The sequence below is a fragment of the Mastigoproctus giganteus genome, chromosome 14 (assembly GCF_048544385.1).
Source record: "Mastigoproctus giganteus isolate SK-2022 chromosome 14, ASM4854438v1, whole genome shotgun sequence".
Classification (NCBI taxonomy): domain Eukaryota; kingdom Metazoa; phylum Arthropoda; class Arachnida; order Uropygi; family Thelyphonidae; genus Mastigoproctus; species Mastigoproctus giganteus.
Window position 1 is genome coordinate 86,241,452 of NC_143588.1, and position 27,986 is coordinate 86,269,437.

The window sequence follows — 27,986 nt, forward strand, 5'->3', positions numbered from 1 at the left end:
GCAGCATCAATTTATTCCCCAGAATTTCATAAAATTAAGATGATCACTGAACAGTGACCCCATCAACTTTTGTACCTCTCTACTCTTTCCCTATAATCAATCTCTTCAGTATTTGGAACTTCTACAATCCTTTAGAACAGCACACAACAGTGCTGCAGGGCCAGATGGAATAAATTATATCATGATATAGCATCTTGATGACAAACATTTGCAACTGCTGCTGGTATTTTTTAATTGAATATTTCTGGAAAACATCTATCCTACGTCTTGGCACCATGCCACAGTTCTGCCCTTTTTGAAACCTGGCAAAAATCCTTCCAGTCCTTATAATTACCAGCCAGTTTTCCTTTCCAGTTGCCTTGGTAAAATCCTTGAGAAAAATGATCCACAGACAACCAGATCATTGAAGACCAAAATCTAATGAGTAATAGTCAATATGGCTTTTGCCAAAACAGGTCTGTCTTTGTGAAAAATGAACACCTTGTTATGGTCTCCATAGACATAGAGAAGGCATTTGATACTACCTGGTGTCACGGCATTCTCAGAGACCTGTATGCTCCTGGTCTATTAGGTAACCTGCCTATATTCATTAAGAACTATTTATGGAATCGTTCTTTTCAAGTATGATATTTTAATTCCCTTCCTACGACATTCTTGCAGGAAGAAGGAGTTCTGCAAGGGTCTGTACTGAGCGCAACTCTTTTTGTCCTTAGAATTGACTCTTTTACAAAGGAATTTCTAAATACTGTTGAGGCTTACCTTTATGCTGATGATCTCTCTCTTTCATGCCATTCTCAGAACATGGGAACTATTGAACATCAATTGCAGATATCCCTGAATAAAATACAAAAGTGGGCAGTGCTCATTGGCTATTGTCTTTCACAACAGAAAACTGTCGCCATACACTTTTGCAATCAACGTAAATTGCATACAGATCTTGAACTTCACAGGTCAAACTTAACCATTCCAATTGCCAACAACATCAGATTCTTGGAATTAACCCTGGACAACAAGTTAAACTTCCTTGAACATATTAAATTTGTACATAATATCTGTCTCAAAACAGCTGAACATACTAAGAGCTTTATTTGTCCTGTCTTGTGGAGCAGATAGTACCTCATTGCTTCGATTATATAGAGCAGTGGTTTTCAGTTGTTGCGGCACCTTAGGGTGCCGCAACAACATTCCAGTGGAGCCACGTAATTTGGGTTTAAGTTACTTAAACTTATTATTTTTTAATTTATGTTTATTTCATTATAAAAAGGTGTACAGTGTCTTTTTAATTTTGTGGTCATCTATAATCGATGTTTACTTAGTATCTCTATATAAAGAATAAAATTATATACAATAAACCCCCGCTATTCACGGTATCTGTATTTGCGGTTTTGCGTATTCGCGATCGCTGATTTAATATAAAATAAAACCTAAAAACAATGTGAACTTTAAAGCGCCGTGAATATTTTCCGCCATAAAAAAACATGGGCGTGGCTAAAATTATCTTTCCTGGTCAAAACAGCGCTCAGTGGTTGGGGGGAGAGGGGTGACAAAATCACAAGCATGGATGTTTCTCGCTAATTCTTGTTCAGTATGTGTTATGCACTTGTCATGGAAGGTTTCTTCATTTACTTTTAATTTATATGCTTAAAAATTGAATAAATTTATAAATTGATATGCGTACAAAAGTGATAAATCTACCATTTTGCAGTGTAAAACAGACTTTTTCGAGTGTTAACGGAAGAAAGTGACTTTATTGTGGACAAGTTCTTTCTAACCCGTACAAAAAATATGGCTACGAATAACAAGGGAAATGTGAAAAGATCAAAGAAGGTGATGACATTAGCGAATAAAATTGAGTTATTAGATAAAATTTCTAATGGTGAAAATGTCTCCTCGGGGGCAAAACATTATAAAATCAATGAGTCAACGGTATGATCAATCAAAAAATTGGGGAAAAAAATCCGCCGTAGTGTCTGTGAAAACGCGCTAATTGCTTTTAAAATTTGCTCTGTAACTCGCGATGTTAAATTAGAAAAAATGGAAAAGGCTTTAAATCTGTGGATAGAAGACCGAACTCAAAATAAAATTCTATTAAGTTCACTCATCATTCGTGAAAAGACAAAACTCCTTTATCAACACTTTAGCGAAAGGATAAGTTTTTAACACTGGCAGGATAAGTTTTTTTCCTAGCAAAGGCGCTGGTTTGAAATTTCTAATAAATATTAATTACATTTAATATTAAATTGTTTCTTATTTTCATTTTGATGTCATATGCTTGCATTTCACTATGTACTGTCTATGTACATAGTCATATTATGAAGGTACATCTAATACATACATAGACAAAATTTTAGATCAGAGTTGGGGTTACGTAGATCAGTTGCATGAGGAGAACTGCGACCACAGTCAAAATGCTGGTTGGCAAAATCAACTCCCCTGACTTCTGGGATATATGCCAGTGGCATGTTCCACTTCCGTCCTTACGAGCCACCCCTCTTCTTCAGCTACAACGGAACAGGCTGAAGATCAGTGACAGATTTCTACCTGGACAAGTACTTCCTACAGTACAAGCCCTGCTAATGATCGGAGTTGACCTGCAGAAATTCGCTTCTGATCGCAATTACAGGCGCTCGTTGGCCGAACTTGTTCCCCTTTTGTTTGGCCCCTGATGTCGACTCATACTGATATCTCCATCTGCTATCTCCTATGAGGTGCATAACGGCACGTCGCAGGCAAATCGACGAACTGTCTTCACAAGAAAATGCAATACCGAACAGTAATTTGGCACTGTGAAATTTTCTGACTTGTGTGAATATGCTTAAATATGTGCTTTGTACATATGAACGTGCACATACCTTGGTGCACTGTCTGCCTCACAACTATGTACATATTCATATCTGTTGAATGGCTAATGCTACGTTTTTAATTGTTATGTAATATTTTATACTGCACAAATTTTTATACTGTACATATTTTTATATTACCCTATATCATTGTCAAGCCCCTGGCCTCCTGGCTGTGGCGGGCACATTATTGTATCTTTACTGTACAATAAAGATTTTCTTCTTCTTCAGTTTTAAATCTTTATTATACGGCAGTTTTTCTGCCAAAAGTACTTATGTATCATCAGTGTTGGTAACTTGTGTGAATAAGATAAGTTTAAAGCCAAGTTAAATTCTGTGCAAAGAACAGTGCTATCGGCGATTCAGAGGGCTTGCAGAGCAGTGTCAACAAATGCCCTGCAGGTATTAGCGGGCCACATGCCGTTAGATCTTTTTATAATATATAGAGCTTTCTGTTATCATATTAGGAAGCATAATAATTTCACGTGTTTAAACATTGTGTGTGACCTTAACATTCACCCTAAGGTTGAAAAGAAAAGAATATATGCTAAGTTAATGGAAATCTGGCAAGTAAGATGGGCGGATAGTATTACTGGTGCGGTCACCAGACATTTTATTCCAAATGTTTCTTTTTCATGTTTTAAACTGAAAAAATGTTTTTTTCCTAGTATGGTGACTTCTTTTTTGTTAACAGGTCATGGTTCTTTGAATAGTAAATTATATTATTTTGGATTAAAGTCAAACCCTTACTGTGTATGTGGTGTTGAAGAAACTTGGTGCCATGTATTGTATGATTGTTTGTTGTATGAGAATTACAGAGCTCAATTAAAGAATGTAATTAGTGATTTGAGATATGAAAATAACTACTTGTCAGATTATAATAAGTTTGTTGCTTTTCGAAGGTTTGCTATTTCTGTATTTCTAAAAAAAAGACAGTTATCAGCCTGAATATTTGTAAACTAATAGCTGTTCACTGTATAGATTTTTTCTTTCTCCCCCCATCCTATTCTTATCCTGTTTTATCTTTATTTTATTTTATTTTATTATTATCATATGTATAGTTTTTGTTTGTTTGCTGGCACTGTGGAAATTAACATAGTGCGGGATAAATTGCCAGGGTGTGGGGTAGAGTTCCCCCCCCAACCACCCTGGTAATTTTTCCCTCCTTTTTAGTATTTATTATTATTATATATTTTTTTCCCTTCCTTTTTGTTGTGTTTGCTGGCACCATGTAAGTAACTAAGTGAGGGATTGTGGACCAGGATGGTGTCCTTTTTTTTTATATTTATTTATTATTTTTTTTTTATTTTATTTTATTTTTTATTTCTCTGCCCACAGGAGTAGGAAGCCTTGATTCTTGAATACCTGTGTGGGGAGGAGAGATTTATTAGTTTATTTTATTATTATTTGTATTTTTTTTTTGTAAATGTTATTTATTATTAGTATTTTTTATTATATATATTTTTATTTTATTTTATTTATTATTTTAATTTTTTATTTATTTAATTTTAATTTTTTATTTATTTTATTTTAATTTTTATTGTTATTTTTTTTTTTTTTTTTGCTGGCTCCCAAGTTTGGGCAACTTGGGGGTGGGATTGCTAGCAACCTCTGGTCTAGCACTTCTACCAGATGGTGCGGGAATTTTGTGCGGTCAGCACAGACAGTACAGTAGACATAGGCCCAGCTCCACGTTCATAAGGACGAGCATCAGGTAGCAGTTTTCCTAGGTGATGACTGCTCGCTGGTGGCTGGGTAATCCTGTATAAGGATAATAAAGTCAGTGATATTAGGTGGATTTGGACAAATGTCTAGGGGTCACCAAAGACAATAATAATAATAAATATGTTACTTAGTATTAGTAGTGGCATGTGATGCAAGAAAGCAAGTGTATGAGCTTATGCAGCATCAGCCAAAAAAAAAAAAAAAAAAAAAAATCACACCATTCCCTCCAAATGCCTGTCCAGTTCCTCCTTAAATTAATTCAACCTATCAACTTCCACAACGATAGATGGAAGTTTGTTCCAGCAATTAACCACCCGCTGGCTAAAGGCAAATTTCCGCACATCTATTCTACACCTGTCCTTTCTTAATTTGAATTTATGCCTCCTTAGGTTCGTAATCTGAACAAGTGGAAGGATCCCATCAGAATTCAGCGTGCTGAACCCATTCAAGGCCTTGGGAAACTGGGAGATGTTTGCCGAGCCGTCTCCCAGTTTCCCCAATGTAGCAGCCAGTGCAGTCACGGTAAGAGATGCGGTAGACTAGACTTTGTAGTAAGGTGAGAACCGGTGTTTTCACTCTAGAGATGAGGGATCGCAACTTTCTGCCTGGGACTTTATCCCATGTCATTTTAGGACCCTAGAAACCTGTTGTGATAGATTTGGGTAGTATGGGATAAAGGCACTTGCTGTTGAGTCATTACCTTGGATGTTCCTGGTGGTCACTACGTGGTCATGTGTCTGTAGGTCACACCTGTCAAGGGTACTGTTGGGATATCCACACCTTTAGCATTAGCATTAGTAGAGGCATTTGATGCAAGAAAGCAAGCTTATGCAGCATCAGCCAAAAAAAAAAAAAAAAAACCCACTTTCACTTCACCCCTCTGTTCGTTCAAATTACCTGTCCAGCTGAGCCTTAAACTTATTTAGGCTATCAACCTCCACCACAAGGGATGGAAGTCTGTTCCACCAACCAACCACCCGCTGGCTAAAGGCAAATTTCCGCACGTCTATCCTACATCTGTCTTTCCTCAATTTGAATTTATGCCCTCTCAGGTGATTTTTCTGAGCTAGAGGAAGAATCCCATCAGCATTGAGCATGCTTAAACCATTCAAGGCTTTATACACCTCTATCAGATCACCTCGCTGGTGCCTAGTCTCCAGACACTGTAATTTGCAAAACTTAAGCCTTTCTTCGTAAGAGCACCCCTTTGTTCCATTCACTAATCTTGTTGCCCTTCTCTGTACTCGTTCCAGCAGCTCTACATCCTTCTTGAAATGAGGCCTCCAGACCTGTATACAGTACTCTAGGTGTGGCCTGACCATTGCCTTATACAATGGAATAATCACCTCCTTATCCCTGCTGGAAAAATTCCTGTATATCATTGACAATACTCCATGAGCTATTCTTGCAGCCCGTCTGCACTGCTCAGAGAACTTCATATCTGCCTGCACAACCACCCCCAAGTCCCTTTCATTCTCCACCACTGTCAGTGTAGTACCACAGAGTTGATACGTTGCTCTGGGGTTGCTGTTTCCCATGTGTAGTACTTTACATTTGTCAATGTTAAACTTCATTTGCCACCTCTCAGCCCATCTGCTCAACCTTTCCAGATCCTGTTGCAGCAGCATAGTGTCAGTAGTGTCCTTGACAACCCTGCCAACCTTTGTATCATCTGCAAACTTGGACATTAAGCTTGATATACCATCATCGATATCATTTATAAATACAGAAAACAATAATGGACCCAACACTGAGCCCTGAGGGACTCCACTAATAACATTAGTCCATGATGAGCAGTGTCCATTGATTACCACTCTCTGTCTTCTCCCCCTCAACCACCCCTTTATCCATAGCAGCAATTTGCCTCCAATGTCACACTGCTCCAATTTGTGTAGCAGTCTTCCATGTGCAACAGTAGCAAAAGCCTTTCTAAGATCCAAGTATATAATATCAAAGTTATTCCCTGCATCCAGTTCTTTTGTGACTGCATCATAGTATCCAATCAAGTTGGTCAGGCAAGACTTCCCCTTAACAAAACCATGCTGTGTCTGAGCTATAACTGAAGTCTTGTCTAAATGATCCTGCAGTGCTTCTTTAACCAGTGCCTCCATTAATTTTCCTGGAACAGAAGTTAAGCTCACAGGTCTATAATTACTTGTGTCAGCCTTTGATCCTCCTTTGTGAATTGGGGTCACATTTGCACATTTCCAGTCTATGGGTACCTCCCCTGAGTCCAAGGAAGCTCTCATAATTATGGCTAAGGGTTTGCTTACTTCCTTTGATGCCTCCTTTAATATAACTGGATAGATCCCATCCACCCCGGGTGCCTTTCTTGTGTTTATCTTCAACAGTTTCTCCTCCACTTTACTCCCAGTTATTTCAAGATTCTGTAGCTTACTGCTAGAGTTGAATACACCTCTGGCATTCCCCTTGCTGAATAACTCCTCATGTGTGAATGTCGATGCAAAATATTCATTTAGTTTGTTAGCTACCTGAGCAGGATCATCAACAGTTGACCCATCAGTATCAAGTGGACCAATCTGATTCATCCCCTTCCTTCTAGAGTTTACATAAGTAAAGAACTCTTTCCTGTTTTTCTTTGCATCCCTTGCCAAGGATTTCTCGTAATCTGCCTTCGCCTGCCTAACCTCCTTTGTAACTTGGTTGCATATCAACTTGTATCTATCATAGGCTTCTGTGTCATGTGTTAATTTGTAAGTATCCCATGCATTTTTCTTCTCTGCCATATGCTCATTAGTTCATCTGACATCCATTTTGGCCTAAACCTTGAACAATATTTCTTAGTTGGTATGTAAAGCCTAGTAGCTTCCAAGATAAGTTCTTTGAATGCTTCCCATTTTGAATTTGCTGTTGGTAACATCATCAGTTGGTCCCACTGTATAGAATTTAAATACTGTCTCAGTCCATCGTAGTCCCCTTTACGGAAGCAATAACCCTTCCCTTTACCCCTAATGGTAGTTACCTCTTTGAGTAAATCCCAGTTCAGCACACTGTGATCACTGCCACCTAGTGGTTCATTTATCTGCAGATTCTTAATGCATGAAGAATCACTGCTGATAATCAAATCAAGAGTATCACTCCCTCTAGTTGCCTCCCGAACATGCTGATGTAAAAAACAATCATCCAATAAATCCACAAAAGCCCTGCTAGTGTGTGAGTAACCAGCCCCCAAATTCCAGTCAATATCTGGGAAATTAAAATCTCCCATTATAAGACTCTCTGATTTACTAGCACACTCCTACTCTCAATTTTGATCTCCCAATGCTTATGTCACACCAAACTGACTCAACACTGCACTGTCCGGCGATGTCGACTGGCTTCACTTCCTTGGTTTTTATGTGTTTCTTAACTAATAGCATAATCCCTCCCCCCTTCCTATCCTGTCTATCCTTTCTGTAGACGTTGTACTCCCCAAATTGCAGTTCTGCATCCCTTATATCTGTGTGACACCACGTCTCTGATATCCCAACAATATCTTTGATGTTTTGAGCAATACCTCAAATTCATCAAATTTATTTACTAAACTCCTAGCATTGGTGTACACGCAAGTATACCTGCACCTGTTTCTATTCTTAGCTACCCTAACACAACCCATGTGTTTTCTTGTACCGCAATGGCTCGCAGCAGGCTCTGAAATACCATGCATCTTGTTTTTCAGGCTTCTGCTCATTCTAATAGAAGCAGTGCAAGAATCTCTTTCACCTCTGCCAGTGGCTACTGTCAATCTATTGGTCTTTGTCTCCCCCCAAGCTAGCAGTTTTCCGACCCACCTAACACTGCCTCGATAGAATCAGCAAATATTCTTGCACCCTTTCTATTTAAGTGTATCCCATCCCTGTAGAAGCAATCTCTCCTGTTAACAAGTACAGTCCAGGCTGAAAAAAATTCTACTCCTTGAGCCTTGCACAATCTTTCCAGGGCCGAATTGATCGACAAGGCTCTCATCATATACTCCCTCCTATCGTGTCTGGGCAGAATTGCAGACACTTTCAAATTCAACCCTACTTCTCGGCTTTTGTTCAACAGTGACCTGTACTTGTTAAGTAATTCTGCCGGTCTCCTACTCTTAATATTATTAGTGCCAACGTGTACAACTATATCACCTTTTGTGCCCTTAAAAGATGATATTCGCTCTACGTCGTCGTCAACCTTTGCCCCTGGCAGACATACCCTGGTCCTGTTCCACCTATCTTTTTTACAAAGCATGTTCCCCGTTTCCCTGACAATAGAGTCACCAACAACTACTAGTTCCTTCGGGACCAGCGCATTCTGCCTTGGGGGTTGTCTCTGTGTCACGCGATGCCCAAGTGCAAGCTCTGGCATTGATGTGGGCAGCTGAGAGCTTGATGGGCCCCTCAATTTAGTTTCTTCGAGGGCATCCACCCTGTCCTTCAAGCTCTCATATAGGCCCACAAGAACACCGAGTTGTTGCCTGATATCGATACACCCCTTGCATCGCGCACACACAAAGACATCCCCCTTGGCAGTATCATGTCCCGTACCCGACTGCTCTGCAAACATCAAGAAAACAGTGCATTTTATAAGGCTGTGAGTCAGAGGACAACTGCCCCCCTCAGTTCTGCTCTGAGCCACAGCACTTCCATTATCTTGAGCCTTTTGCTTTGCTGCTCTGGTCTGAGTCATGATTCTATTAATTTATTAATTAATTATAATTAATTATGTTATGTTATTAATTATGTTAAATATAATTAATTATGTTAAATATAATTAATTATATTACGTTTGTAATCTAAATCGTTATATGTATTTATTTAAACGTACAATTTAACTGCTAACGAAGTTCAACTAACGCTATCTAGTATGGTATATAACTATCGTATCACAAAGGCGGGAAAATTACGAACGGTAGCGGAGTTGAAACACGTGGAAACCTTTTCCGATACTTTTATTTTTTTTATTTTTTTTTTTTTAAGAGCATTAGCAACTAAAGCCATATTGCTCTGGGAATATGCGGTGGCCATTCCCTGACTTTTTCTACATCCTCCGTATTTGGTGGCGACGGGCTCGAACCCCGGTCTAATCAAGAAGCATGTGCTGCGCACTGCTGCTGCTGCTGCTGCTCCTTCCCACCTGGCTACGGAGGCGCCGATACGTTTATGCAATTACAAGGCCGAGTAAAGAATAAATACACCAAATTAATCAGAAAATCACAAAATAATGTTATACTACTAAATTTAAATCAAAAGTTTTAGGAAAACAATAATTTCAAATCAATAAATAAGAAAAATCCACTTAGCGGCTTTGAACACGACCGTCTCTAGTAGCCTCGTCAGCAGACTCTAAAGTGCACACCTCACAAGATCCGCCTTGACTTTAGCAATCGCGGTGTGCCTCTTATTTGCAGAACTAGAGTGGATCCAGGCATAGGTTAACAAGGTCTGTACAGTGCGAAGAAGATGACTGCGCTTGTGTGCTGACCAGAAGTTTGTAAATTGGCCAGCACACATTGGTTTACTGTAGACAGTTGTCTTCAAGCGCATGCCCTCGTATCAGACAAGGGTCTCTAAGTATGGTAGGGTATTGTCCGATTCTAGTTCGATGGTGAATTTTATGAAAGGTGACAGAGAATTGAGGTGGTCTAAGAGCAAGTCGCCCAAATCTCTGGGGGATAATCACATCTAGGGCAGTGCCCCAAAACTTCTCTCAGGCTTCTAGATTCCATTTAGAAGAAGGCAGTTAGATTAATTAATGATACCTCTCTAACAGAGTTTCTCCCTTCTCTGTCTCATAGACGTACTGTTTCTGCTGCATGCCTCTTCTACAGATACTTCCATGGGCACTGTTCTTCTGAATTGGCTTCTATTATTCCCGCTCGCTCTCTTTCAAAACAGTCCGAACATGTGCCACCACCAGCCAACATCCATTTACTGTCCAACTTCAAACTCGCACAACCAACTTTTCATCTTCCTCGTTTATTCATTCAACTGCCTTTTCTGGAACAGCCTTCCTTCATACGTATTTCCTGAAAATTACAGTCTACAGAAGTTAAAATCTAATGTCAACAAATGTCTCCTTTTGTCTTCTCAACCTCCAACCCAAGCACGGTACTAAGTACTATAGGTTCTAATACCGCTCTTGTTTGGGTTTCCATAAAAGAAAAAAAAAAACCTCCATGCAAGCCATATTCAGAGCTATGTTGAAATCCTGCCAATATATATACTGACGAGTCCAAATCTCGGTTAACTCCCTGGAGCAGCAGCATGTTTCCCTCCGCTATCATTTCAGCTTCTCTTCCACCTGAGTATAGCAACTTTTCTGCAGAACTACATGGAATAAAATTAGCTCTAGAAAATCTGAATCTTTACCCATCTCCAAAATATTTAATTTACACAGACTCTCAGTTCATTTAGAGCAATGCAAATTCCTTCCTATATGAATCACCCTGTTTTAAACAAAATGAGGAGGTTGCTGTTGAAAATTGAACATCATTAACAATTAGTGAACTTTTGTTGGATTCCAGCACATTCAGGGATAAAAGGGAACAAACTGCCAGATATATGTACAAAAAATCTGTCAACTTTTGATTTGACCTCTGTCCACATTCCAGCCTCTGACTATGATGTCATCATAGCAGCAGCATGCCTTGCACAGTGGAAAAAACTATGGCACACCCAGACTAATAATAAATCTTTCCAGTTGAAACAGGAACCAAAATTTTGGCATTCAAACATCTAGACAACGAGAAGAGAAGAAGTGGTACTTGCTCGGGCAAGAATAGGGCATACTCATCTGACCCATCTCCATCTACTCACAGGTGATGATCCTCCTAGGTGTCCACACTTCCTAGTGCAACTAACAGTCAAACATTGTCCTCACTATCAACAGGACAGAACATCAGTCCTGCTTTCTTTAACAAATCTTCAACAACCAATATCACATATTATTGACAATGAGGCAAATATTAATGAACTTTTCAGCTTCATGAAAAAAAAAAAAAAAAAAAAAATTGGAATATATCATCAATTCTATATAAGTTTCTAAAATGAAATTAAAGTGGCTTTAATTCTGAATTATTTCCTAACACATCCCTATGGACAGGCGTACTATAGCCAGTGTAGCTTATGTGCCATTAAACACCCATAACACACACACACACACACACACACACACACACACACACACACACACACACACACACACACACACACACACACACACACACACAAAGTGGGTTTTGAAATTAGAGGAGGAGGAGGGAGGTGCTCCTTCCAACCATTGTTGGCCAGTTTTGGCTTACAAAAGCTGAAATTGATAAAATGCTCTGGAACAGATCTAAAAGTTGACAAAATGGAATTAAATGATGCATTTATTTATGTATCATTTAATTCCATTTATTATTAAATGATATACAAATAAATGTTATTGCTTAAAAAAAAAAAGTAACAAGTTTTTTAACTGTACTTTGTTTACTGTAATTTTGGGTAATATCAAGTCAAAATAAGAATAAATTAGTATTTAAAAGCATTTATGTATAGGTTTTTCATTTTTTTCAAAATTTCAACATTTTGCAAAGAAACATACTATACTGAGCCCACTCCTATTGAAAACTGATGATAGGAAGTCCTACACATTTGAACAACTCACTCATGAAAGGGTTAAGAGGCTGTGTTATATTGAGTGTGTTAGCTTATATTTGGTGTAGTACAATAGTTAATAACTTACCGTATATTAGTTTTTGCTATAAATTGTTTGAATAAGAAAAAAATATCTCACACTGAATATATATTAGTAAAATTTTATTTAATTATGTAAATGCTCCATTATTATTTATAGAATCGAGACAATATTTCAACAGTTCAGAAGAACGTGATAGTTAGACCAAGTCAGAGAGCTGCTTCTCTGCAGGTTTCATATGGCGGCATAAATATAGAACGTGAAAAGGAACTGGTTTGGGTAGCTGGTGAAGTCATTACTGGACTTAGTAAGTTTCTTCCTGTTTGTTTTGTGCAGCAGATGAATAAATATATAGGTGAATTACAACTGATTGAAGCTCTACAGTCGCTACTATAACACATTAAATATTTTCATAAAATTTATTTTTAATGAACAACATTAAATTCCTTAAATTATGTCATTGTTTCCTGGGACAGATTCCTGAGTACAAGGCAATGAATTAACATCAATACCAAAATATTGAAACCTCTTTGTTCTCTAATAGAATAAAATAACACAGAACAGAATCTGAAATGCAGATTGATCCCAAATTTCCTTGATTCTATATGACTACATTGTTAAGAAACAGATTCAATTTGATTATGTGTGATTCTTATAAGCTGATAACTAAAATACCTCTTGCTCACATGGATTGGACCCAAGTTCCAATTTCATGAGTCAACTAAAATCTTGGGTATGCTGTGTGTATAAATTTTATAGTGTTAGAATCCCTAAGCAGTAGTGAATACACAAATAAATCACTAAACTTTGGTTGAAAAAAACAAAAATTAAATTCATTGAAATGATTCAGAAAAGTACAGATTTTAAGTTAAAAGCATACAGTCTAGTGCTTTGGAAACCAAGACCTAAGAAAATCCTAACCAAAGGCGCCTCCGTAGCCAGGTGGGAAGGAGCACCAGTGCGTAGCATATGCTCCTTGATTAGACCGGGGTTCGAGCCCGTCACCACCAAATACGGAGGATGCGGAAAGGTCAGAGAATGACCACCGCATATCCCGGAGCAATATGGCCTTAGTTGCTAATGCTCCTAAAAACCAAATAACAAACAAACAAACAAACAACAATCCTAACCAAGACCTGATAGAGATATTTAATTATTCACTTACAGACTACAGACTAGCATTGTGATGCAGAAACCCAGTAGGGCTGTATTAATCAGAAGGAGGTTATAGTTGAGTAATAAATAACAATAATGTTAAATACAAGAATTAAATTTGATTAAAAAGAGTCAGAAGAGAATCTGAAAATTAATACAAAGTATCAGTGACATAACTGGCATGATCCAAGATTGCTATCATTGGGACAGTTTCACTGTGTTCAATCCTTGTAGTTCCAATAAGACTACTTGTTCGTGTACTTAACACTCTCACCATATAATATGAGCTGGCCTGATAGAATTAGGTTGTATTCTACAGTGATGCCTGGAAGCACTAAGCTTCAAGACATCAGTATGTCTGGAATTTAACAACAGTGTCCCAAAGATTCTTCTAGAAGGCTTGCAAATAATGAATAATATATTCAGAATAATGTAATATTCTGAATAATATTATTCATTATTCAGCAGAATAATATATTCTCAACAGTATATAATGTAGAATAATGTATTCCCAACAGTACAGCAGTGGAAGCTTATGAGAAAGAAAGCAGGCAAAGGTCCACATAACTTATGGAAATGTCATAGGCAACTAACTAATGATACTGGAATTGCAGTATATGAAGATAGGCAGAACATGCTTGTTTGTTTGTTTGTTTGTTTGTTTGTTATTTGATTTTTAGGAGCATTAGCAACTAAGGCCATATTGCTCCGGGATATGCGGTGGTCATTTCGTGACCTTTCCGCACCCTTCGTATTTGGTGGTGACAGGCTCGAACCCCGGTCTAATCAAGAAGCGGGTGCTACGCACTGCTGCTCCTTCCCACCTGGCTATGGAGGCGCCAGGCAGAACATGCAGTTTGTAATATTTTACTATGGTGAGACTGGCTTGATCCAGTTTTAGCAACCAGAATGCATGAAGCAATTTCATTCTAAAAGATTGAATATGGGAAAAGGGAAATGAGGCAATAATTAAGAGTTATCACTTAGAACTTTCAACCATATGAGAGAGGTTCTTTTAGGGAGATATTTAATTCTGAATACATCCTAGATAGGTCCTAGTTAAGGAGAAGACTAAGCATTTGTTTGAGCCTGGAGACCAAAGGAAAAGCTGTAGTGAACAAAGTGCACAGTAGTATGTCTGGTAGTAGTAGTAGTACTGGCATGTGATGCAAGAAAGCAAGTGTATGAGCTTATGCAGCATCAGCCAAAAAAAAATAATAATAATAAATAAATAACACCATTCCCTCGAAATGCCTGTCCAGTTCCTCCTTAAATTTATTCAACCTATCAACTTCCACAACGACAGATGGAAGTTTGTTCCAGCAATTAACCACCCGCAGACTAAAGGCAAATTTCCGTACATCTATTCTACATCTGTCTTTTCTTAATTTGAATTTATGCCCCCTTAGGTTCGTAATCTGAACAAGTGGAAGGATCCCATTAGAATTCAGCGTGCTCAACCCATTCAGGGCCTTATACACTTCAATCAGATCACTGCGCAGGTGCCTAGTCTCCAGCCACTGCAATTTGCAGAACTTAAGCCTCTCTTGGTAAGAGGATCCCGTCATTCTCCTCACCAATCTTGTTGCCCTTCTCTGTACACGCTCAAGCAAATCTACATCCTTCCTAAAATGAGGCCTCCAGACCTGTACGCAGTACTCAAGGCGTGGCCTGACCATTGCCTTATACAGAGGGATAATCACCTCCTTTTCCCTGCTAGCAAAATTCCTATATATCATTGACAAAACCCCATGACATGCCCTGGCAGCCTGTCTGCATTGCTCAGAAAACTTCATATCTCACTGCACAATTACTCCCAGGTCTTTTTCATTTTCTACCACCTTAAGTGTAGTACCACACAGTTGGTACGTTTCTCTGGGGTTACTTTTACCCATATGCAGTACTTTGCATTTGTCAAGGTTAAACTTCAGTTGCCACTGCTTAGCCCATCTACCCAAATTATCTAGATCCTGTTGCAGTAGCACACTGCCATTACTGTCATTAACAACCCTGCCAACCTTTGTATCATCTGCAAACTTCGACATTAAGCCTGTTATACCTTCATCGATATCATTGATAAATATACAAAACAACAGTGGACTTAACACCGAACCCTGTGGGACTCCACTAATAACATTAATCCAAGAAGAGCAGCGCCCATTGATTACCACCCTCTGTCTTCTCGCACTTAACCATCCTTTTATCCATTGTAGGAACTTACCCTTAATACCATTCTGCTCCAATTTGTACAATAGTCTTCCATGCGCAACAGTGTGAAAAGGCTTTCCTGAAATCCAAATATATGATATCAAAATTATTTTTTGCATCCAGTTCCTTTGTAACCACATCATAATAACCTATCAAATTTGTCAGACAAGACTTTCCCCTTAATAAACCCATGCTGTGTCTGAATTATTGCTGCAGTCTTGTCTAGATGATCCTGCAATGCATCTTTAATCAGTGATCCATTATTTTACCCAGAACAGAAGTTAAACTAACTGGTCTGTAATTACTCGTGTTACCCTTCGATCCTCCTTTGTGAATTGGGGGTACATTTGCACATCTCCAGTCCGTGGGAACCTCCCCTGAGTCCAAGGACGCTCTCACAATAATGGTTCAAGCTGTGGCCAGTGTTGTTGAGTTATGGAAAGCTAGACTGTGTCATTGTGGGAAAAATGAAGAAACTGTTTCCTCAGGACTCTTAAGGAAGCATAAGAGATCCTTGCCTTTGGCACAGAAATCATGGAATAGGCATAAAAGCAGAGCAATTGACACTTAAGAGAAGCAGTTAGGTTAATGTATATTAATGTACAGTGGTGATTTGTTTTATTTTCTCAAGCACTATATATTGCAGGCCCGAGGAAGTCCTGACAGGTAAAGCGAATTGGCCTTTGTTTTCGTATCTTATTAAGAGAGTTGATAGAGGTTTGATAGGAGAGAATCAAATTAGAAGCAGTTGAAATTGGATAAAAATTGCCTTGCTTTTGAGAGAGAGAGAGAGACCCACTCATATTCATGATGATTACAACTCCCTAGAACGCTGTTTCCCAACCAGTGGTCCACATGACTTGTGGGAGTGGTTTGCAAGATTTGACAATAAAACAGAACTTCTTTGCAGAAGGCATAAATCCCATTAACAGTGATGAGAGATAATGGTATGAGTCCATACAGTATCATTGTATTTAAAAATAGTTATTAATATATAGATAGGTCCTAGTTAAGGAGAAGACTAAGCATTTGTTTGTAACATTTTTGCCTGTATCTGAAATATAAAAGTGGTCCATATCTGGAAAAATAATTGGGAAACACTAATCTAGGTAGCCGAGTGGGTAAAGTACCTGCCCGGCAACCCAAAGGTCGCGGGTTCGATTCCCGCCTCGGGCTTGGATCAAAGTACTGCAAAAACCTTGGGAGGTGCAATATGGCCACAGAAGTCGATGCGCCAACAACTACCAAATAAAAAAAAAAAAAAAAAAAAAAAACTAATCTAGGAGACTAAACGCTGTGGAATTCACTTAGCAGTTATGTAGCTGCCAGCACTCTGGATTTAAGGCAGAGAATCCATCTCTTTTACTTGATTCGACCATTTTCCATCTCACCATCTAATATAGTTGCTGACAAAAAATTCTCCGTGTTTTTGCAAAAACTCAGTGTTTATCTTCTTTTTTTTTTTTTTTTTTTTTTTCACAAAAAAATAAAACTTCATTAAAATTAGATTTTTTTTTTTTTTTATTATTTAGAATTTTTTCTTATTTTTGTTAATGAATTCTGTCAGCTGTGCTGTTGTAGTCTATGTTGCAAAATAGAAATATGCAATAATAGTGTTGTTCTCTGTTATGTACAGTAATTTCATAGTACAGTAAACCCTATAAAATCCGGCACATTACAAGCTGGTATTTTTTAAAATCTGGCATGTTTTAGGAAAAATAAACATTTTATAGTCTGGAAATATTAAGAAAACAATCCAGCACCTGCATCAATGACTGTATTTGTCTTCAAGAATCTGTGCAAAAAAGGGTAACGTTTCTCTTTTTAAAAGATTCTTACAGGATATCTCGTCTTTAATCTGTTTTCCAGCTAACAAAATTTAAACTCCGTAGCACTGGTCTTAAAAGATGAGACTATTATAATTCTTTTCATTGTTATGTTATTATTGTTATTCATTGTTAGTAGAGGCATATGATGCAAGAAAGCAAGCTTATGCAGCATCAGCCAAAAAAAAAAAACAAAAAAACTTCCACTTCACCCCTCTGTTTGTTCGAAATACCTGTCCAGCTGAGCCTTAAATTTATTTAGGCTATCAACTTCCACAACAAGGGATGGAAGTCTGTTCCACCAACCAACTACCCGCTGGCTAAAGGCAAATTTCCGCACATCTATCCCACATCTGTCTTTCCTCAATTTGAATTTATGCTCTCTCAGGTGATTATTCTGAGCAAGAGGAAGAATCCCATCAGCATTGAGCATTATCAAACCATTCAAGGCTTTATACACCTCTATCAGATCACCTCGCTGGTGCCTAGTCTCCAGATGCTGTAATTTGCAAAACTTAAGCCTTTCTTTGTAAGAGCAACCCTTTGTTCCATTCACTAATCTTGTTGCCCTTCTCTGTACTCGTTCCAGCAGCTCTACATCCTTCTTGAAATCAGGCCTCCAGACCTTGATTACTGTATACAGTACTCAAGGTGTTGCCTGACCATTGTCTTATACAAGGGAATAATCACCTCCTTATCCCTGCTAGAAAAATTCCTGTATATCCTTGACAATTCCTTGGCAAGACAGCATGAGCTATTCTTGCAGCCTGTCTGCATTGCTCAAAGAACTTCATATCTACCTGCACAATTACCCCCAGGTCCTTTTCATTCTCTACTACTGTCATTGTAGTACCACAGAGTTGATTCGTTGCTCTGGGGTTGCTGTTTCCCATATGTAGTACTTTACATTTGTCAATGTTAAACTTCATTTGCCACCTCTCAGCCCATCTGCTTTCCAGATCCTGTTGCAGCAACATAGCGTCAGTAGTGTCCTTAACAACACTGCCAACCTTTGTATCGTCTGCAAACTTGGACATTAAGCTTGATGTACCATCATCAATATTATTTAAAAATACAGAAAACAATAATGGACCCAACACTGAACCCTGAGGGACTCCACTAATAATATTAGTCCACGATGATAATATTATATTAGTCCACGATGATGATACTAATAATATTAGTCCTTTTTTTTTTTTTATTTCGTATGATGTGATCAATACACGAAGGAACCAGTTTATTCTTGCTTCCTTCATGTATCGTGGCCGGGATATCCAACCAACCGGTTGGTTGGGCACCATCGTGATATCCAGCCCGAGGCAGGAATCGAACCCGCGACCTTTGGGTTGCTAGGCAGGCACTTTACCTACCCGGCTAGCCCGGTCGGCATATTAATCCATTGATTACCACTCTCTGTCTTCTCCCCCTCAACCACCCCTTTATCCATAGCAGCAATTTGCCTCCAGTGCCACCCTGCTCCAATTTGTGCATCAGTCTTCCATGTGCAACAGTATCAAAAGCCTTTTTAAGATCCAAGTATATAATATCAAAGTTATTCCCTTCATCCAGCTCTTTTGTGATTGCATCATAGCATCCAATCAAATTGGTCAGGCAAGACTTCCCCTTAACAAAACCATGCTGTGTTCGAGCTATAACTGAAGTCTTGTCTAGATGATCCTGCAGTGCTTCTTTAACCAGTGCCTCCATTAATTTTCCTGGAACAGAAGTTAAACTCACAGCTCTATAATTACTTGTGTCATCCTTTGATCCTCCTTTGTGAATTGGGGTCACATTTGCACATCTCCAGTCTATGGGTACCTCCCCTGAGTCCAAGGAAGCTCTCATAATTATGGCTAAGGGTCTGCTTACTTCCTTTGCTGCCTCCTTTAATATAACTGGATAGATCCCATCCACCCCAGGTGCCTTTCTTGTGTTTATCTTCAACAATTTCTCCTCCACTTCACTCTCAGATTATCTAGCTTACTGCCAGAGTTGAATACACCTCTGGTATTCCCCTCGCTGAATAACTCCTCATGTGTGAATGCCGATGCAAAATATTCATTTATTTTGTTATCTACCTGAGCAGGATCATCAACAGTTGAACCATCAATATCAAGTGGACCAGTCTGATTCATCTCCTTCCTTCTAGAGTTTTCATAAGTAAAGAACTCTTTGCTGTTTTTCTTTGCATCCTTTGCCAAAGATTTCTCATAATCTGCCTTTGCCTGCCTAACCTCCTTTGTGACTTGGTTACAGACCAGCTTAGGCTTCATAGGCTTCTAGGTCACGTGTTAATTTATATGTATCCCATGCATTTTTCTTCTCTGCCATGTGTCTCGTTCGTTAGCTCATCTGACATCCATTTTGGCCTAAACCTTGAACAATATTTCTTAGTTGGTATATAAAGCCTAGTAGCTTCCAAGATAAGTTGTTCGAATGTTTCCCATTTTGAATTTGCTGTTGGTAACATCATCAGTTGGTCCCACTGTATAGAATTTAGATACTGTCTCAGACCATCGTAGTCGCCTTTACGAAAGCAATAACCCTTCCCTTTACCCCTGATGGTAGTTACCTCTTTGAGTAAATCCAACTTCAGCGCACAGTGATCACTGCCACCTAGTGGTTCCTTTATCTGCTCATTCTTAATGCATGAAGAATCACTACTGATAATCAAATCAAGTATATTTCTCCCTCTAGTTGCCTCCCGAACAAGCTGATGTAGAAAACAATCATCCAATAAATCATACAATGTGTGAGTTACCAACCCACAAATTCCAGTCACTATCTGGGAAATTAAAATCCCCCATTATAAGACTCTGATTTACTGGCCCACTCTATTTCCCTGTACATTTTCTTATTATACTCATCAGAGTCATTAGGCCTATAGCACATTCCTATTCTCAATTTTGATCTCCCAATTCTTATGTCACACCAAACTGACTCGACACTGCACTGTCCAGTGATGTCGACTGGCTTCACCACCTTGGATTTTATGTGTTTCTTAACTAATAGCATAACCCCCTCCTCCCTTCCTATCCTGTCTATCCTTTCTGTACACATTGTACTCCCCAAATTCCAGTTCTGCATTCCTTATATCTGTGTGACACCACGTCTCTGATATGCCAACAATATCCGCCTTTGATGCTTTGAGAAATACCTCAAATTCATCAAATTTATTTACCAAACTCCTAGCATTGGTGTACACACAAGTATTCATGCACCTGTTCCTATTCTTAGCTACCCTAACAGAACCCAGGTGTTTACTTGTACCGCAATGACTCCCAGCAGTCTATGAAACATCCTGTGCATCTTGTTTTCCAGGCTTCTGCTCAATCCAATAGAGCCTCATTCCATTCCAGTGATAGCCTATTTCAGGGTGGACTGGTTGCACATGGTCTTCCATGTGCAACAGTGTAAAATGCTTTTCTGAAATCTAAGTATATGATATCAAAATTATTTTTTTGCATCCAGTTCCTTTGTAACCACATTATAATAACCAATCAAATTTGTCAGACAAGACTTTCCCTTAACAAACCCATGCTGTGTCTAAATTATTGCTGCAGTCTTGTCTAGATGATCCTGCAATGCATCTTTAACCAGTGACTCCATTATTTTACCCAGAACAGAAGTTAAACTAACTGGTCTGTAATTATTCGTGTCACCCTTTGATCCCCCTTTGTGAATTGGGAATACATTTCCACATCTCCAATCCGTGGGGAACTCCCCTTAGTCCAAGGATGCTCTCATAATTATGGCTAAGAGTTTGCTTAGTTGATTTGCTGCCTCCTTTAACATAACTGGATAGATTTCATCCACCCCAGGTGCCTTTCTTATGTTTAACTTCAACAATTTCTCCTCCACTTTACTCTCAGTTATTACAAAATCATTAAGCACCCTGCTACAATTTGATAACCTTCTGCCATTTTCAAACCTTAATAACTCCTCATGTTGAATGTAGATGCGAAATACTCATTCAGTTTGTTTGCTATCTGAGCAGGATCATCAACAGTCGAACCATCGATATCAAGTGGACCAATCAGATTCATCCCCTTCCTTTTAGAGTTTATATAAGTAAAGAAATCCTTTGATGTTTTTCTTAGCATCCTTTGCCAAAGATTTCTTGTAATCTGCCTTTTCCTGCCTAACCTCCTTTGTGACTTGATTACAGAATAGCTTATATCTGCCATAGGCTTCTGTGTCGCCTGATAATTTATATGCATCATTTTTCTTCTCTCCCACAAGTTTCATTAGTTCATTTGACAACCATTTAGGCCTAAACCTTGAACAATATTTCTTAATAGGTATGAAATGTTTAGTAGCTTCCACGATTAATTCCTTGAATGCTTCCCACTTAGAATTTGCTGTTGGTAACATTATCAGTTGATCCCACTGTACAGAATTTAAAAATTGTCTGAGACCACTGTAGTCACTTTTACGGAAGCAAAAACCCTTTCCTTTACCCCTGATGGTAATTATATCTTTAAGTAAATCCAAAACATCAGTACACTGTGATCGCTGCCACTTAGTTGTTCCTTTGTCTGCAAATTCTTAATACACGAATGATCATTGCTAATAACCAGATCAAGAGGATTACCCTCTCTGGTTGCCTCTTGAACATGCTGTTGCAGAAAACAATCATCCAATAAATCCACAAAATTCTTACTAGTGTGCAAGTGACAAACCCACAAATTCCAGTCAATGTCTGGGAAGTTAAAATCCCCCATTATAATACATTCTGATTTACTGGCCCACTCTATTTCTCTGTACAATTGTTCATTGTACTCATTCGAGTCATTAGGCCTATAACACACTCCTACTCTTTATTTTTGCTTTCGCAGTGCTTATGTCACACCAAACTGACTCAACAGTGCACTGTCCATCTAGAAAGAAGTGATCAAAGGAAGTTAGATTTAAACAGTTTCAAGTGGTGCATGCCACTGAAGTAAAAAAAAAAGATTTTGAAGCATATGTGTGTACACATTGGCTGTCTTTGGTTAAATGTGTAACTAGACTGGTAGAACAGCAGCAACCTTTGACAATTAAACTTTAACATCTTATTTAAACAGACTTTGTCAAAGTTTGTTTAAATAAGAGGTTAGAAGTGGTCAGAAAAGCGATGTGAGGATGTTTCAGAGTTACCAAATTGTAATTCAAACATACAGATGATCATTATTGATTTCTACTGACTGATATCAGAAGAAATTTTGAAAGAAGACAAATTAATGAACTGCTCAAGAAAAACAACTTTTGATTTGCAGACTTCTGGTGAAAGCAATCCTAAACTGACTAAGCATGATGTTTCTAGGCATATTATCCTTACTCATGCAGAAAGTCTGTTCATGTTTCTCTTTTCTAGCATGAATAAAACAATTTCCTTGATTATTTTAAATTTTATGCTAACCTTTTGAAAATTCAAACATAACTCTCCAATCCAGCATGCCTCACACCCACATACTGAGCTCTACTCCTAGGTATGTTGACGAGCATTATGAGCAAATTTATTATACCAGTAGTATTTTAAATCTTACACCTTCATTTTGGAATTTAATTACCATAGAAGACTAAACAAGAAAGATGATCTGACTTATTTATAGACATTTCTGTTGCCAAGGTTGAGCACACGCTTCTTGATTAGACTTGGGTTCGAGCCCGTGACCACCAAATATGGAGGATGCAGAAAGGTCAGGGAATGACCACCGCATGTTCCCAGAGCAATATATGGCCTTAGTTGCTTATGCTCCTAAAAATCAAATAACAAACAAACAACAACAGCCAAGGTTGAGAGTCTAAAACAGATCTATTATTTTGCTCAGTGAGGAAGTAGTTTGTGGCTGTATGTGACTACATTTTCAAATTGTGAACAAGTTTCCTCTACTTTTAATGTTATTAAAGAAAAATAAAAGATGAAGCGTGTGTTTTGTAGCATCAGTTCTGGCAGTTTCATTGTGAGAAGCTATCAAATGCTATTATGAAAAGATAGAATTGATGTACAGAGGTTCTTGACTGGAGACTGACAAGTGCACAAGGTAGCTTGAAATATTAGAAATTATTCCAAGTCATGCTTTGCATTTTAGCAATTCCTCATAGTAATGTGGAGTGTGAGAAAATATTCAGACAGTGATAAAAACAAAACTTAATTGAAATCATGTCTTTGATGAATCCTTGGAAATTATCCTGACAGCCACGGCTCGACAACAAGCCCATAGTTATAAACAGTGTTGAATCCAGATCGTTTGCACTGGGGGGGGGGGGGGGGTAAACTTCGGGTGTACGTGCACTGGGGGCAAGAACTGAAACTTTGGGGGTGTACATGTAGCATATTTTTTTATTATTATTTAATATTTACAGCATATTGTATATGTTACAAACAAATCTGTATATTTATGTTTATGCATAAATATAAATACACAGATTATGCATATTGTGCATATATATATATATATATATATATATATATATATATATATATACGCAAATTATAATCAAACATGCAGGTACTGTATGTATTGTAATAATCTTATTCTACTTTGCTTTTTCTTTGCATGTGTTTCAATCACTTAATTTATTAATTTTTCCCATAACTCATTCGGGTACTCTGAGCTTATCTTCATGCAGTTTTGCAATATTACAATACAGATGCATATATAATAAAAAGATTATAAAATGTATTCTTTATAGGCTGCGACCAAACTGTCTTGTTTGCAGTATACAAAGGAAGAATTAGCCACAAGTGAGCTCGTGCTTTGGGGGGGGGGGACCCAAATAAAGAGAATGTGAAAACCATAGAGCAAAACTGCCAACGATTGAATTAGTGGCCCGTGGGACACTTTATAATTACAATAGCATCTGTCAGGAAGCAATTCAGGCGAACCTATTCACAGCCTGCAATCTTGTTTGCAATATACAAAGAATTAGTCGCATGTAGTTTGTGTTAAACACTATCAAGAGGTGATTCTTGTAAAAATAAAGGGAACCTGAAAAACATAAAACGAAAATGCGGACACTTGAAATAGTGGCTTTTAGTTACAGTTTGCGCAGCCAGAAATACTGCCCATTTAATTATTTTGAAAATTTTGTCTCTTTTGAATTTTATTATTTATTTTTGCCGTGTACCAGCTAACGAGTACCAAATTTAGTTGATGTGATTTTTTGTGTTGTGTTTATTTGACATGAATTTATTGAATTCGTGATTTGTAAAATAAAAATCACTATTTTTCCCCAGGGAGGTTATTCCGCCAGGGGGTGAAATCTCCCTGGATTCAACACTGGTTATAAACAAAACTTTGACCCAATTTTTCTGAAAAGGCCAGAGTCGGCAACTGTATCTTTCTTAAAGCAATCAGAATCAGCTGATGAATCAGAAAAAAAAAAAAATAGGTAAGCTAATGTTTAAAAGCATACCATATTGGGTCAACAGTCCTTTGGCTATGCTTTTATATAAAATCTGTATTTTGTGTGAAATTTAATTTGTAGTCCAGTGTGGACTTTAAATCTCCTTTTTTTTTGAAAAATCTAGTGTATTCCTATTTTTTTTTTTTTTTTTTTTTTTTGTTTTGTTTTGTTTTGTCTTGTCCAAGGAACCTCCTGTTTTTCCTCTATTTACAAATGCCTGATCTCTAGATTTCTGAAAGTCAAAGTCAGAAATTGGCAACAATATAGTTGCCAATTTCTGACTTTCTGGCAACCCATATTAAAAATCTCTTGCAGGGGGGGGGGGGGGATGTCCTGGAAGAATAAGCTGACAGCTTTTAGAAGATATTAGGGATCTGAGTCACCTAAGTTTATTGCAATTTCCTGCGCACAGCTGGCCAAACTTCATGAGCAGTGGTACTTCAGTGTGCAAAATAATAAACAAATTTTTTATTAAGCATACTTGGGAAAAAAAAAAAAAAAAAATTGTAGTATTTGTTGCTATATTTGATATCTTTACATCTGTCTTTCTCTTTGCACTATTACAGCAAAGGACAGATGAGAAGAAACTGGTTAAATTTGAGTTGCTGACTGTCTTTTTCTGCACTGCTTCCACTCACAGTTTGGGAGTTATGACACCCCTTTATGACAGTGGTTAGGAATTGTCAAATTTCGGTAACTTACTGTATAATTTTGTAGGTGGGCTGAAACAAAAATATATAAAATACATTATAATCCAAATGCATAAAAATTATAAAAACTGGCACTTTTTTTTTTTTTATCTTATCTATCTTGTCTTAACAGTTTAGAGTTAGGTTTTAGAAAGCCTGATCCTATATAATCTAGAACTTGCCATGGAAGTCTATCTAACCCTTAATTGGTCACAGTGTATCTCAGATGCATACGTCATGCCTTTCTTTGTTTCTGGGAATAAGCTGCAGCCGCACACGTGTGCTTCTCACTAGTTTCCTATATAGCTTCTTGGAAGCCATTGGTATTGGTTTCATTTTTCCAAGCCTTTTGGTTTCAATTCAGTCTGCTGTTTGTATCTGTGAGATACAGTGTGTCTGTCTGCATTTGTGGTGCTGCATTGCTTTTTTGATGGCCGGGACGGATTGCATTATACACAAATAATGCAAATGATGCCGAAATTATTCGTGCCCTTCTGTTTTCTGACCAGAAGTAAGTGACAAAAGCATTGATGAAGGGAACAGCATTTGGTGCAGATCTCAAAATATTCTAACAAAATTGCCTGGAATTATTGGTCAAGCAAGAAACGCCAGCACGCCCTCCGAAGCATGGAACTGCCTTATTACAGACAAAATTTTAGATAAAATTGTTGAATACACAAATCAGTATATTCAAACTATAGCTGAAAAAAAAAAAAATGCCAAATTTACAGACAAATTTGAGATAAAAGCTTTCATTGGCCTTCTTTATTTAACTGGACTACTTTGGAGTGACAGACAGAGATTGGAAGAGTTATTGGGAACTGATGGAAGTGGTGTTGAAAAATTTCACTTAGTAATGAACTAGAGACGCTTCAGGTTCCTCATCAGGTGTATAAGATTCGATGATAGAGCAACCAGGGATGAGAGAAGAAAACATGATCGCCTTGCCCTTTACTGAATTTCTAGAAACTGCAAGAAGTGTTGCTTTCTGGGTCAGAATCTAACTATTAATGAGAAATTAGAGGCCTTCAGAGGAAAATGCAGTTTCAAACAGTATATACCTTTAAAGCCCAATAAATATGGACTCAAAATATATGTCTTAGTAGATGCTAGGCTGCTGTACTCTTACAATTTTGAAATATATGCGGGGAAACAAGAAGGTCTGTACCAAATCATCAATAGACCAGCTGATGTCAAAAGGCAGACCCTGTTCATGGGATTGGATGGAACATTACAGTGGATAATTGGTTTACGGATGTCAGTTTGGTTTTAGAACTCAGAAAAAGGAAACGCTCTTATGTTGGAATGATAAAAAAGAACAAACTGCAACTCCCAGTTGAATTTGTGTCAGTCAAGAGCCGACTTGAAAAATCAAGTTTGTGTAGCTTCAGGGAAGAAGTAACAATTGTTTCTTATATAACGAAGAAATCAAAGAATGTCATCTTGATTTTCACCTTGCATTTTGATGATGCCATTGACAGTGAAACAGGTGATCAGCTGAAACCAAAAATTGTAACAAGTTATTATTTTTATTATTATTCTTTTTTTTTGTTTGTTTGCATTGTTGTTCTAGCAATCCATCCTGGATTGGGACTTCCCTAGGCCGGGATAGTCCTTCTCCTCTTTACTCCTTCCCCTCTCTTCATCTTATACAATTTTTCTTTCCTCCCTGGGAACTCTTTCCCCAGGGAGGAGGGCACGCAGATAGTAGGGAAGGCCTTGCCCTCCTTCTGCTAGGGACGAGTACCTGGAAGAAGTCGTCCAGGTGATCACTGCTTCCAGGTAGCCAAAAGGCCAAAACACAACATCACGCTACAGAACACACACATAAGCTCACAGTTTTTCTTTCCTATCACTTTCTCCCGTGCAGGATGAAAAACTTTTTTTTTTTCTCTCTCTCTCTTTCTCGCCTTCCTTTTTATCTATCTTCATCCAACATGGGATAATTCTGTGTGGATTTGGATTGGGAAAAAAAAAAAAAAAAAAAAAAAAATTATTTATTTTTTGTTTTTACACGACACGCACTGGCCTTACCTTGACAGTCTGTAAAAACTGAACAGAGCAACGAGGCGGAGATGAACTTCTGTTCTAGGAGCCGCCCATACAAAAACACAAAAATAAAAAAATAAAATAAGCCATGCTAAACAATGCACAAGTAATCTACATGGGAAATGAAAAATAAGTAGAGCCGCAGACTCTTCCTCAAGCAACTTTCTGCAGAATTTGTGGCTGAGGAACATCATCGGAGGAGCCAGGTCCCTCGAGGTGTAACTTTAACTAAGGTTACAGAGTACTGAACCTTTTACAAGCGCAGAATGGGAGAGCATTCACAAACGGTTCAGTAATTGTTTGCAAGCAATAAAGAGAATCAGACTGATGAGGTATTCTTGCATAAATTGTAAACAATACCTTGGCACATCACCACCAGACCAATCTTTCTGGGGTGCCCCCAAGGATCTGTCCTAGGACCCCTGATCTGGAACATAGTCTTACAA

General features: G+C 38.1%; 1 protein-coding gene across 1 annotated transcript in view; it reads left to right on the forward strand.

The window, feature by feature from the left end:
• LOC150075318 (structural maintenance of chromosomes flexible hinge domain-containing protein 1-like) overlaps positions 1-27,986 on the forward strand; it is a 736,477-nt gene that overhangs the window by 339,667 nt on the left and 368,824 nt on the right. Inside the window, exon 26 of the mRNA XM_090388445.1 lies at positions 12,381-12,528. Coding sequence (XP_090244571.1) covers positions 12,381-12,528 — 148 coding nt within the window. The remainder of the gene's footprint in view (positions 1-12,380; positions 12,529-27,986) is intronic.